Source organism: Mus caroli, chromosome 2 (assembly GCF_900094665.2).
Source record: "Mus caroli chromosome 2, CAROLI_EIJ_v1.1, whole genome shotgun sequence".
NCBI classification, from domain to species: domain Eukaryota; kingdom Metazoa; phylum Chordata; class Mammalia; order Rodentia; family Muridae; genus Mus; species Mus caroli.
Window position 1 is genome coordinate 145,147,264 of NC_034571.1, and position 12,895 is coordinate 145,160,158.

Genomic DNA, 12,895 nt, shown 5'->3' on the forward strand with positions numbered 1-12,895 from the left:
CCTCGAAGGAAGTGACAGAGGTCTCAGGGGTGGGTAGATCAGACAGGACATGGGTCCTGGGAGGGTTGCTGGGAAGAGGCGGGCATCCAGGCAGCTGGATAAGATGGCTGTGTGTTCCTTGCCCCTGTGTCCAGCTTGAGGGAAGCCAAGCGGGCAGTTCGTAAGCTCGCTTGAGGGGCTTCTTGGGAGGACTGATGCTGAGGGGAACCCGGGGCCTTGTGCCTCCTGAGGTCATACTGTACCTGTGAGTACACCTGCAGGCCTGGGCAGCCTTTGATGAGTTGTGAGGGCACTGTAGGGTAGGCAGCGGAAGGAACCAGCAGGAGCGGTGCTGAGGCATGGCGTGGGAGACAGGACTCAGGTGACCACACTTCAGAACACTGACCCTAATCTTCATCCTCTCCAACCTTCTCTTGGCCTGAAACTTCAGTCAGGAGAGGAAGGCTGAGAGTGTGTTTTGTTAGTCTTGGCTCAGCTGACCTTGGCCCGAGGTACCTGCTAATGCTCTTGTCTTCCTCCCTACAGGTGAAGGTGGTGAGCCTGAAACCCGAGGTGGCCCAGATCGACCTGTACATCCTCGGCCAGGCTGACCACTTCATTGGAAACTGTGTCTCCTCGTTCACTGCCTTTGTGAAGCGGGAGCGGGACCTCCATGGGAGGCAGTCGTCCTTCTTTGGCATGGACAGACCCTCCCAGCTTCGGGATGAATTTTGATCCCATCTGGAGCCCCGCCCTCCCACCCTCAACCATGCTTGGCTGCTAAGGATGCTCCTGGGACTACACACTCCTTTTCTTTTCTGCCAGAGGTGGAGAACAGTACCAAGGACTTCCTGGAAGAGAAGGCATTCCATCCCAGGCATTGGCTCCCATGGTCCCCAGCCAGAGCTGCTCTGGGCTGCATGATCATGTACATACAAAGCAGCCCACCTCCAGCCTGGGCTCACCCTGATATATGTTTTTCCCCCCTTGGTTGAGGGTTTGGGGGAGGAGCAAAGGGGTAAGGTTAAGATAATCTAATCTCATATAGCCCAGGCTGGTCTTGAACTCCTGGTCCTTCTGCCTCTACCTCCTAAGTGCTGAGATTACAGGAGTGTCTACCACGACACTCACTTGATCTCTGTAGTTTTGATGCAAAGCCATGCATGACTACCTGAAAACTCCCCTTTGTTTTTAAAAATCAGTGGAGTCCATTAGCACAGAAACCTAAAGTGACCTTATAAATGAAATGCAGACAAAGCCAAGAAGCAAGTGGGCCTATTGGCTGCTCTTCTGGGGGTCCCCTAAAGGGCCCTCAGACTTCCCACTGCCAGGCCCAGCCACTGCCATCCCTGGGCTCCTCTGTTGTGAGCACAGCAGGCAGGAGTTAGCAGTGAGTGGTACAGTGCTCTGAGGACATGTGTGTGCTCCCACCCCGGGTGACAGTGTCCGGGCCTCAGCAGTATCACTGCACAAGTGAGGCTGGCAGGGTTCACTGAAAGCTGCTGTCTCTAAGACCCTCCCAGCCTCTGCTCTGTGGTCTCAGCCCTCACGGCAGCTGTTCCCTAAGGACTACTCACCAAGCCTCTGACATGTCCGTGCAGAGGCCATGTGAAGCCCCAGGTTGGGAGCAGTCTTCGCCCCTCCAGCCAGTGTGGTGAGGTCCTCCTGATGCTGCTGCTCTCATTCATAAGAAGTGAACTCTAGGTGATGGACCAGGTGGTCCTAGATTCTGCCTTGCACAGGGACATTTAGAGGCTGGAGCCCCAGTGGGTGACCATGCAGACCACCCTGACGGGCACAGCATTTCTGAAGAGCGGGTTCTGGACTCTGGTCTGTGACAAGCACTGTACTCTTTGACCCCGTTTCTCCCCTGTAAGTGCTGAGTCTGGTGGGTTCTAAGCTTCACATCAGCTTGTGAGCGTTGTAAACCTGGGCTAGAACAAGACTCCCATGTGGCCATTGTGGAGTTTAACTGTTGCTTACTGCCAGGCGCTGTGCTGGGGCCTTATGGGCATCCTCTTACTTAGTTTGCCCCCAGTATTATCCTTTTCTTTCTGACCAAAAAAAAAAAAAAAAAAAAAAAAAAAAGTGACTGTTTAGAGACATCTTCTCCTAGGCAGGGCTGCATAGCTGTGGGTGGTAAGCCAGACCCACTGGGCTCTGTGTGTTGCTTCCCTGGACACATTGTGTACTAAAGGACACTAGGGAAATGATGAGCCACCTGACTGCCTCTGCATACTGCTGTTGGCTTCTGCTGCCAGCCCTATTAGGAAGCGACATAAAAAACAGGAAGCTCTGGGTAGTTCTGGATAGTTACAGTGCCTGTTTTCCTTCAGGAAGTGTTCACTGATGGCCTACTGTGTACTAGGAAGGAGGGTTGCAGCAGAGAAAGCCTAAGACCCAGGATTGCTGTGGAAGGGAAGAGCTGTGAAGAATGCGGGGGGGGGGGGGCTCGAAGGGAAACTGTTTTAAAGGAATCACCTTAGGGAGTGGAGGAGGACTTGCTCAGCTGAGTAAGCTGCATACTCCCTGCAGCAAGCATGGCACGTGCCAAGGCACTGAGGCAGGAGGGGACAGCAAGGGAACATCCGGAGATGAGGTGCCAAGATGATGTCCCATTGATTCACTTTGTTTGTGGCCCGTTTATGAGGACCCTTGGAGAAGTAGGAGAGGGGAGCTGGTGCTGCCGGTGGGTGAGAGGCTAGGCCATTGTGCTGGAGGTGGGAGAAGAAATCACATTCTGAGTATATCAAGTTATTTTTGTATTTCAGTCTCTTTTTTTAAAGACACCAGCCTACATAATTGTGCAGTATATACCATTTAATGTCTTGGGTTTTGTGGGTTTTGTTTTTGTTTTTGTTTTTTTACTACATAACCACACATCCTATTTTTCCTGTGTAAACATAGCTGAATAGATGCTTTTAATTATGTAAGCGTCCACTGAGGAGTGTTTCATAGTTTGTGACTCACCTTCTATGAGATCAATTCCCAGCTGTTACTATTGGATTTTTCCCCAAGGTTTCTTTGTGTATCCTTTGCTGTCTTAGAACTACTCACTCTTTAGACCAGGCTGGCCTCTAGTTCTCAGAGATCACCTACCTCTATAAGAAAATGTAACTGTGCTCAAAAATTGTGACTATAAAAAACTGAGCTCACAGTATTAACAATTTACTTGAGCAGCTAGTTCATTTACTCCCCACTCCTAATCGGTCTAGAGACTTGTTTCCTTTTGTACTTTGGGGTAGGGTCTTCTGTGGGCCAGTCTGGCCTGGAACTCTTGATGTAGCCCAGACTTATCATATATGTATTCCTAATCCTTCTGTCTCAGCCTCACAAGTGCTGTGATTGCAGTTGTGAGCTGTCTCACATTGGTTCCTCCTGAGCCATTAAATGACTCTGCATGGATGCCCAGGAAAGTGCTAACTGAATCTGCAGTGTGCCCGGGTGGGGCGGGGGGTGGGGGGAGCCCCAGGAGGAGGCTGAGCCCAAGTGGGCCTCTTCTCTCCATGTTTCCTTTCCAACTTCTGGGTGCTGAGGCAGTGGTATCTTCTTTATGGAGTCCTGCAGGACAAGCAATCCAAGTAGCTGGAGCTGAATGGCCCCAGGACCGTGCTTTTTACAAGCTCTTGTAAAAGGCCCAAGGCCTGCAGTGTGGCATCACCCAAGGGAGCCACCTTAAATGCAAAATCCCAGTTGAACCTTTTAGATCCAGCCTATAATCTCAGCTACTGTGGAGGTTGAGACAGGAGAGTCCCATTCTAGGTCTACCTAGCAACTTAGGTAAGACTGTCTCAAAATAATAAGGCTTGAAAAAAGTGGGGTGTTGTTCAGTTGACCGAATGCTTGGTCACCATAACACAGCCCTCAGGAGTACAGGGGAACGTATCTCAGTTACACAGGATGCAGTATCTTGGCCACACTAGCCTGACAGCAAAGCAGGGCCTTGTGCACAAGTGTTTGGATTCTGTTCTGGCTGGTTTTTGTCAACTTGACACAAACTAGAGTCATCCGAGAAGAGAGAACCTCAGTGGAGAAAATGCCCCTGTCAGACTGTCCTGTAGGCAGGCCCATGGGGAATTTTCTTGATTGACAGTTCATTTTGAAGGGCCTAGCCCACTGTGGGTAAGGCTGCCTCTGAACAGGTAGTCCTGGGATGGATAAGGAAGGCTGAGTGTGATGTCACTTTTAATCCCAGTTCTAGGCAGGCAGATCTCTGTGTTCAAGGCCAGCCAGGGCTCTGGGGTCTGGAGCATAATCTGTTCCTTCATCATCTGTTTTAGTCCCTGTGTTGGCCTCCCTTCACAATGGACTATAAAACCTAAAGTGAGGGCTGGAGAGATGGCTCAGCGGTTAAGAGCGCCGACTGCTCTTCTGAAGGTCGTGAGTTCAAATCCCAGCAACCACATGATGGCTCACAACCATCCGTAACGAGATCTGATGCTCTCTTCTGGGGTGTCTGAAGACAGCTACAGTGTACTTACATATGATAATAAATAAATCTTTAAAAAAAAAAACCTAAAGTGAAATAAAGCCTTCCCCCGTGTTGCTCTGGTCGTGGTACTTACCACAGCAACGGAAAGCAAATCAGACCCCAAGCCCGGGGTCTTTCCCAAAGGATGATCCAGTCTCGGACTCTCCGTTTCACAGGTGAAGAGGAGAGAGTGGTGAAGTGGAAATGTCTAGTTCTTTGGAAAGTGAGTTGTGTCAAATGATGTTTTGCTGGGCACACAGGTGAAAGGACATCTTGCTAGAGCGAATGTGAAAGACTTCCTGAAGCAGACACGGGTGAGAGGACGACGTTCGGCTAGAGCACACAGGTGGAAGGACACTTGAAGAAGTATAAATCTGACCCCACAGACAGTGGGAGATGAGCACTGAGCATTGGTTTGGTTTGCTGTGCCTTGCTATTCTTCTCTAAAGACACACGTGTGTTGGTTCACCTTACGTAGTGTTGTTTAGCTCAACTTGTGGTAAGGCTGTCTTTTAGAAAAGCTCGCCCAAAGACTACTCATGAGGTTCCTGCGGCAGCTTGCGACTTCCACGCCTCACCTTGGGCGGCGGATGGGCAAGCCTGGTCAATTCTTCAGGATTGGGCTGTAGCTGCCTGGTGTCTGCTTGCTGAGAAGACTGGACTGCAGTGACTGCTTTGTGCCTGGTGTCTGCCAGCCTAGAGGACTGCTCTGCAGCTGCTGCTGAGTTGTATTTGCTGTTTGCTGCAGGACTGAACTGTTGAGAAAGAAGATCTCCTGCAAAGAACTATTGCTGGAGTGCTTCCTCTATATCCTAATAACTTTTCCACTACCCGTGCTGGGAGGTGGGTGAAAAGAGAGATTGAACCCTTATTAAAAGTAGGTTTTGCAAAAAAATGTATGCCTTCATAGTGGTTCAGATTAGGACAGAGCTTTGTCACCAACAAGTTCTTTGGCTCTCACTAGCCCCGCCCCCCTCTGAGCTTTACTCTCAGAAGCCTAATCCTCTGGAGGCAGGAGGGGCTTCCTCCCCACTAGACTGAGCTCTCAGCTTCCTGTTGGCTCTCTGGCAACAGCTGGGAGAGATGGTCTCACCCTGAGCAAACAGTGTGGGGAAAGCACAAGGAAACTTCTGGAAGGCAGTGCCCAGAAGGGCTGACCCACTCCTAGGACTGCTTCAACCCCTACTGAGGCCCTGCAAGTCCCCCCAGGCATTTCAGACAGGGTCCTTTATTTCTCTGGCAGCCTGTGCCCACTGCTCACAGTTGGAGAAGGAGCTTCAGAGAGGGTGAGCTGCCTCATGGACTGGCAGTGTTCTGTTATCACTAAACATCTTCACTGTGTTGGCTCCAACAGCAATTTCAGTTCTGGTGATGTCCCGGCAGGGTGGAGCAGAGTGATGTCACATGCAGGCTTAACAGGTTGGGTGGAGTTAATATGGACAATTTAAAAAATACTATCATTGTGTGTGTCTGATGCGGGTAGCCAGCATGTGTAAAGGCTAGAGAACAGCTTTGTGGAGTCATATTTCTTTGACCCTTATGTGGGTTACAGGGATTAAAGTCAGGTTGGCCTCCCAGAACCCACACAAAAAAGCTGAAAGACTGGAGAGATGGCTTAGCAGTTAAGAGCAGTAAGCCTGCTATTCCTGTAGACTTGGGTTCGGTTCTCAGGACCCACATGGTAACTCACAACCTTCTATAACTCCAGTTCTAGAGAATCCAAAGTCCTCTTCTGTCTTCCATGGGCACTAGGCTCACATGTGGTACAGTCACATATGCAGCAGGCACTTGTTCAATAAGCGATGATGATGATGATGATGATGATGATGAAGAAGCCGGGAAGGATAGTGCACACCTGTAATCCCAGAACAGTGCAGGGGCGGCAGACACAGGAAGGACCCTGGGCTCATTTGTCAGGCAATCTAGTTTAATTGGTAAGAGGCTCAGTGAGAGACCCTATCTCAACAAGCTTGCGGGTGGGGAGATACCTCTGTGAGTAAGTTTGCTTGCAGTGCAAGTCTGATGACCTGCCTTGGGATCCCCAGAGCACACCTAGACACAACAGCACTTGTTTGTAGTTCCATTATGCCCTCTAAGGAATGGAAGGGGTCGTCAGGAGAGTTGCTCTTAGACTAACTAGCCTGGCATATGCGGTTGAGAATGAAAGGAGAGACCCTGCCTCAAACAAGGCCGAGTTTATCCTCTGACATGCTAACACATACACTTAGACATATCACAAACACATTATACATACATAACACACCCTTTATCCATACACACACGTATACACAACACACATACATATACAATGCATATATATATATACACACACATACAGTATACACACTAATTGTACATACACAACATATATAAAACATACATTATACACATACAGATATGCACACAAATCAGGAAGAAATTAAGGAAGATTACCAACATCAACCTCTGGCTTACACACACACACTCACACACATGCCATGTGTACTATAAAAATTGTCATTTTAAAACAGGGAGTGGTATAATCCCGTGGGGCACCTGGGAAACAGAGGTCCCTGAATCTTTTTTAGATGCCAGCCTGATTTGCATAGCAAGTTCCAGGCTAGCCAGAGCTACATAATAAGAACTTGTCTCAAAATTTTAAAAATAAAGTGGAAGCCAGGCGTGGTGGCGCACGCCTTTAATCCCAGCACTCGGGAGGCAGAGGCAGGCGGATTTCTGAGTTCGAGGCCAGCCTGGTCTACAGAGTGAGTTCCAGGACAGCCAAGGCTACACAGAGAAACCCTGTCTCGAAAAAAATAAATAAATAAAAAAATAAAAATAAAGTGGTGAACACAGAGGCACTGCAGCTCTCTGGGAGGCCTCCCAGCAGTGAGCCCAGGCTGAGGGGACTTCCCTGAGCAGTGAAAATAATGGACGTCCTCCCTTCAAAAGTACCCCAGTGAGGGCACTTGGCAAATGTCCAGTGTCACTTATAGTCTTTTGTTCTTGTGGCATGTGCAGCCAGAAGAGAAAACCTCTCCTTGCTTCAGAATGGACCCAAATTCATGAGTAAACAACAGGAATCCTATGTTGTTGCTGCTGTTTTTAATGTTACATGTATGGGTGTTTTGCTTGCACGTATTTCTGTACATCATGCCTGCCTACTGCCCACAAAGACAAGAAGAAGTGGTTGTATCCCCTAGGACTGAGTTATAAGAGGATGTTAGCCACCGTGTGGATGCTGAATATCAAACCAGGTCCTCTGAAAGAGAAGCCTGTGGTACGTTTAAGTGCTGAGCCATCTCACCAGCCCCAGAGAAGCACAGTGGTGGAGAGACAGGAAAAAGGAAGGGAGATGGGACTGAGGGAGAGTTCAATCTAGGGGGACCCCAACAGGGCATGACCATGAACAGGTAACTAATTCTACATTGTCAGATTTAATTAAAATCCCTGCTTGGGAACTGGTTTATTGAGGATCAGAACACTTTCTTTGAAATGTTGGATGCAGCAGGAGGCAGGAATGACAGATTTCTTTTTTTTTTTTTTCTTTCTTTTTTTTTTTTTTTTTTTTTTGGCTTTTTGAGACAGGGTTTCTCTTCCTGGCTGTCCTGGAACTCACTTTGTAGACCAGGCTGGCCTTGAACTCAGAAATCTGCCTGGCTTTGCCTCCCAAGTGCTGGGATTACAGGCATGCGCCACTGCTGCCCGGCTTTTGAATGACAGGTTTCTAATACAAGCTTTACTGATCAGCCCTCCTGGATGGCAGGCCTCACCATACAAACAGTACAGAGAGCAACAACAAAAGCCTTTAACCAGAAGCAGAGGAGAGGACTCCTCCTCCACCACTACCCCAACCCCCCAACCCTCCAACCCCCACCTCAGTCTAGAGGTGGTGGCCTGGGGACGGCAGCCCAGGACTTCTGAAACTCCAGATCTGATGAAGACAGACCATGCTGGGCCATTTGATGCCCTTAGACTTTACAGCTGGGCTCTCGCAGACGGTGGAGAAAGCTCTGGACCTACATATGAATGGGTTGGTTTCCGTTCTAAAGTTGTGTGGACCTGGGAAGCATCAAATAAACCCCAGCTCAGTCACTGGCTAGTGTGCAACTCAAACAAGTCTCAGCCTGTCATGACGTCCAGCTCTGGGCCTCTAAGGAAAGGATGTCTCTGGCAGACTCTGGTATTCCCTTAAAGTCAACTCCAAAAGGATTAAGATGAAATTCATTTTGTCTGTCCCAATTTTCTTGTTTTGTTTTTTAGTTTTTTGAGTCAGGGTCTCATGACCTAGCCCAGCCTGACCTGGAAATCGCTATGCAGCCCAGACAGGCCTGACTTGCAGCGGTCTGTGTGACTCTGCCTTCCCCTGTGCCGCTATAGCCAGCATGTTTTTATTGTCCAGTGTGTGTGGTGCATGCATGCTTTGGGTAAGTCTGTGTGACCACATCCAGAGGCTAGAGAAGGACATCCCACAGCTTTCTCTGTCGCTCTCTGCCTCAGTGAGACTGAAGCTCTCCAGTGTTGCTAGACTGGCTGGCCAGTGAGCTCTCAGCATCCACCTGTCTCTCCCAGTACTGGGGTTAAAGGCATGCAGGGCCAGGTCTGACTTTTTCTTGCCAGGTGGGGATTTGAACTCAGGTCGCCATGTTTGCGCAGTAAGTGCTTTTATAAACTGAGCCATCTTCCCAAGTTCTTGGCTTATTGTTTTAAATTTAGTTTTATTTTCCTTCTTCTTTTTGAGAAAAAGGTCTCAATATATGACTCTGGATTGACTGGAACCCAGAAATCTGTCTGCTTTCAGGATACTAGGATTAAAGGTGGATGTCATAACATTCTGCAAATTGAATTTATTTTTAACAAAAAAATGTCCATATTAATGCTGCCCTAATCTGTTAAGCCTGCATGTGACATCACTCCGCTCCACCCTGCCGGGACATCACCAGAACTGAAATTGCTGTTGAAACCAACACACTGAAGATGTTTAGTGATAAAAGAACACCTCCAATCCACGAGGCAGCTTACCCTCTCTGAAGCTCCTTCTCCAACTGTGAGCAGTGGGCACAGGCTGCCAGAGAAATAAAGGACCCTGTCTGAAATGCCTGGGGGGACTTGCAGGGCCTCAGTAGGGGTTGAAGCAGTCCTAGGAGTGGGTCAGCCCTGTTGGGCACTGCCTTCCAGAAGTTTCTTTGTGCTTTTCCCACACTGTTTGCTCAGGGTGAGACCATCTCTCCCAGCTGTTGCCAGAGAGCCAACAGGAAGCTGAGAGCTCAGTCTAATGGGGAGGAAGCCCCTCCTGCCTCTAGAGGATTAGGCTTCTGAGAGTAAAGCTCAGAGGGGGGGGTGGGGGGGCTAGTGAGAGCCAAAGAACTTGTTGGTGATCAAGCTCTGTCCTACTCTGAACCACTGTTCCTCTTCAACTGTGAAACTGAGAGTTTGAGACTGGATGATCCTTTGGGAAGGACACCAGGCTTGGAATTCCAAAGGCTTGTACCCAAGGCCCAGCTTTGCCACTAACCAGTATGTAACTGATTAGGACTGACTTGGTGTTCTCATCTATTCCATGAGAATACAAAGTATGGGCCCAAGGACATGGCTCCATGGTAAATCATCTGCTGTGTAAGCATGAGGACAGCTGGGATCCCAGCCCCCATATGGGAAGGTCTGTGTGTGGCAGTGGCCGCCTGTAACCCCAAGGCTGGTCCTATGAAGACCGTGTTTCCCCTGCTGACTATCCAGTCTAGCAAAACAGTGAGGAAGAGCCTCTGTCTCAAAAATTACAACTCAAGTGTCTGCTGTGGTGGCTGGCACACATCTCTACTCCAGACGAGAGTTGATTTCTGGGCTACACAAGGTTACCAAGTGAGACTCTGTCTCAAAACAGCAACAACAGAAAATTAGGTGGGGAATGATAGAGCAACACCTCTGGCCTCCTTATGCCCACATGCAAGTTGAGAGCTTGCACTCATGCTCACACACACACTTATATCAAATGCATACACATTCATTTGAACAGACACTCATATGACATGCACACACCCCCATACACACACATTCAGATACATGCATACATATATATACACACACATATATTCACACAATGGAATCAATATGAATTAAGTCCAGGCTCCTTTCTTTCTTCCTTTTTTTCTTCCTCTTCCTCCTCTTCCTCCTTTTCTTCTGTTTTGATTTTGGTTTTGGTTTTTGAGACAGGATTTCCCTGTGTAACATCTTTAGCTGTCCTGGAACTTGCTTTCTAGACCAGATTGACCTTGAACTCACATAGACCCACCTGCCTCTGCCTCCTGAGTTCTGGGATTAAAGGCATATGCCACCATGCCCAGTTCCTGCTCCCATTTTTTTTTTCTTTTTTTTCTTTTTTTTTCAAGACAGGGTTTCTCTATGTAGCCCTGGCTGTCCTGGAACTCACTCTGTAGACCAGGCTGGCCTTGAACTCAGAAATCTGCCTGTCTCTGCCTCCTGAGTGCTAGGATTAAAGGCGCCACGACGGCTCCTTTTTTTTTTTTTTTTTTTTGGTTTTTCGCCTGCTCCCATTTTTAAAGGGTAAGAAAGAGTTTGGAAGGTTATACATTTCAGGACAGACTGAACTACATCGTGAGACTCAGAGAAAGAAAAGAAAAAAGAAGCAAACCGCTCATTGTCTCAGTTTGCAGGGCCGGGAATCCCAGAGTTCCGTGGCTAAGATCTTGGCTCAGGGTCTGTGGTGAGGGTCCAGTTAGATGGTGGCTGGGCTACAGTTACGTAAAGTTCAGCCAATGCCACAGGCTCCATCTCCAAGGACTCCAGCTGGTGAGCAGAGGCTGGTGATTGACAGAGACCAGGGGACTTCCCTATAGGGCTGCTCCGGAGTCTTTGCAACAGTGGTTCAACTTCCTTCCGGAAAGAGCTTGGCTGAAGCCATCTAGACATAACTGACACATCTTGTTTTGTGACCAGCTTCAGAAGTCACAGGCAGTCATCTATGTAATTTTTCTAGTATCCTAGGTTAGCCCCAGTCACGATGACAGGAGACACAGGGTCACACGTGCAAGGAGGCAGGGATCATAGGGGTCAGATTAGAAGCTGGGTACTACAGGCTCTGTTTGTCTTGTCAAAGAGTAGATTTCAACCTGTTCTTTTCCTGCTGTGTGTACAGATAGCTCTATGAATTTTCACACATGTAGGTTTGCATAAGCAACACCACAAATAGGATACAAAACAGTACTGTGGCCTGAAAAACAAACCAAAAAAAGCCTCGCATTTTCCTTTGTAAGTGACGCAATCCTCCTCCTCCCACTATAACCTGGGCAAACACAGACCTGTCACTATGATTTCACTTTTCACAGAAGCAACATCCTATAGTAGTAACCCTTTAACCTGTACTTAAAAAAAAAAAAAAAAAAAAATTTTGCCTGCATCTTAAGCCTTGAGTGTGTGCAATGCCCTTTAGAGCCAGAAGAGGGCATCAGACCCTCCTGGAACTGGAGCTACAGATAGTTTTAAGTCACCATGTGGATGCTGAGAACTAAGCCCAGGTCCTCTCCAAGAGTTACAAATGCTCTAAACTGCTGAACCATCACTGCCATTCCAAAGCCTCAGTGCCTTTGAGATTCATCAACGCCATATAATATAATATATAATACAGAACACATATGTGTGTGTGTGTGTGTATTCATTTCAGGTTGGCCTTAATTTTGATGCAATGGATAACCTTGAACTTCTGATCCTCCTGCCTTGATGTCACAATGCTAGGATTATAGCTGTGTACTACCATATCCAGTTTATATGATGCTGGAGATAAATTTAAGGTCTAATGTATGCAAGATGAACACTCCACTGACTGAGCTCTGGAGGAAATGTCAACATCAATATGTAAGTTAGGGGTCATTGAAGAGAATTTTGGAGGAGACAGTTAGTTCCAAGCCCCTTTCTCCTTCTCCTGCTCATTTCCTGTCACATCTGCAGTTCTACTCTACCATGAGATCCTGCCATGGTGTGTTCCCTCAGCACAGATTCTAAAAGCAACAGATCTATTAGATATAGCCAGTTACCGACTGGGATTCCAAACTGTAAGCCGAAACCCATCTTTTGTCTATATAAATTGATTTATCTCACATATCAGTTACAGTAATGAAATGCTGCCCAATGCACTTCAGGAAATCTACAGTGAAGGATGCCGTGCTGGGCCAGTGTGAAAGCCAAGTGCTGTGAGCAAGACTGTCATGGAAGCCAGTAGCTGGGGTCGAGGTAGGAAGGCAGATGCTGAGTTCTGATTTCTGTAAGTTAAAGAAAAACCGGCTGAAGAGATGGCTTAGTTGGTAAAGTGTATCCTACTCAAGTGTGAGAACCTGAGTTCAGGTCCTCACAACCCATGGAAAAGATGGGTATTGGGCCAGTGAGAGCCATCAGTGGACAGAGGCCACCAGCCAGCAAGACTGATGAGTCTGATTCCCAGGAGCCACATGGTAG

At 48.0% G+C, this 12,895-nt stretch overlaps 1 protein-coding gene across 1 annotated transcript in view; it reads left to right on the plus strand.

The window, feature by feature from the left end:
* Pofut1 (protein O-fucosyltransferase 1) overlaps nucleotides 1-4,370 on the plus strand; it is a 28,042-nt gene extending 23,672 nt beyond the window's left edge. Inside the window, exon 7 of the mRNA XM_021155366.2 lies at nucleotides 526-4,370. Within this exon, the coding sequence (XP_021011025.1) occupies nucleotides 526-714 (189 nt within the window). The 3' untranslated portion in view covers nucleotides 715-4,370. The remainder of the gene's footprint in view (nucleotides 1-525) is intronic.
* Nucleotides 4,371-12,895: the final 8,525 nt, after the last annotated feature.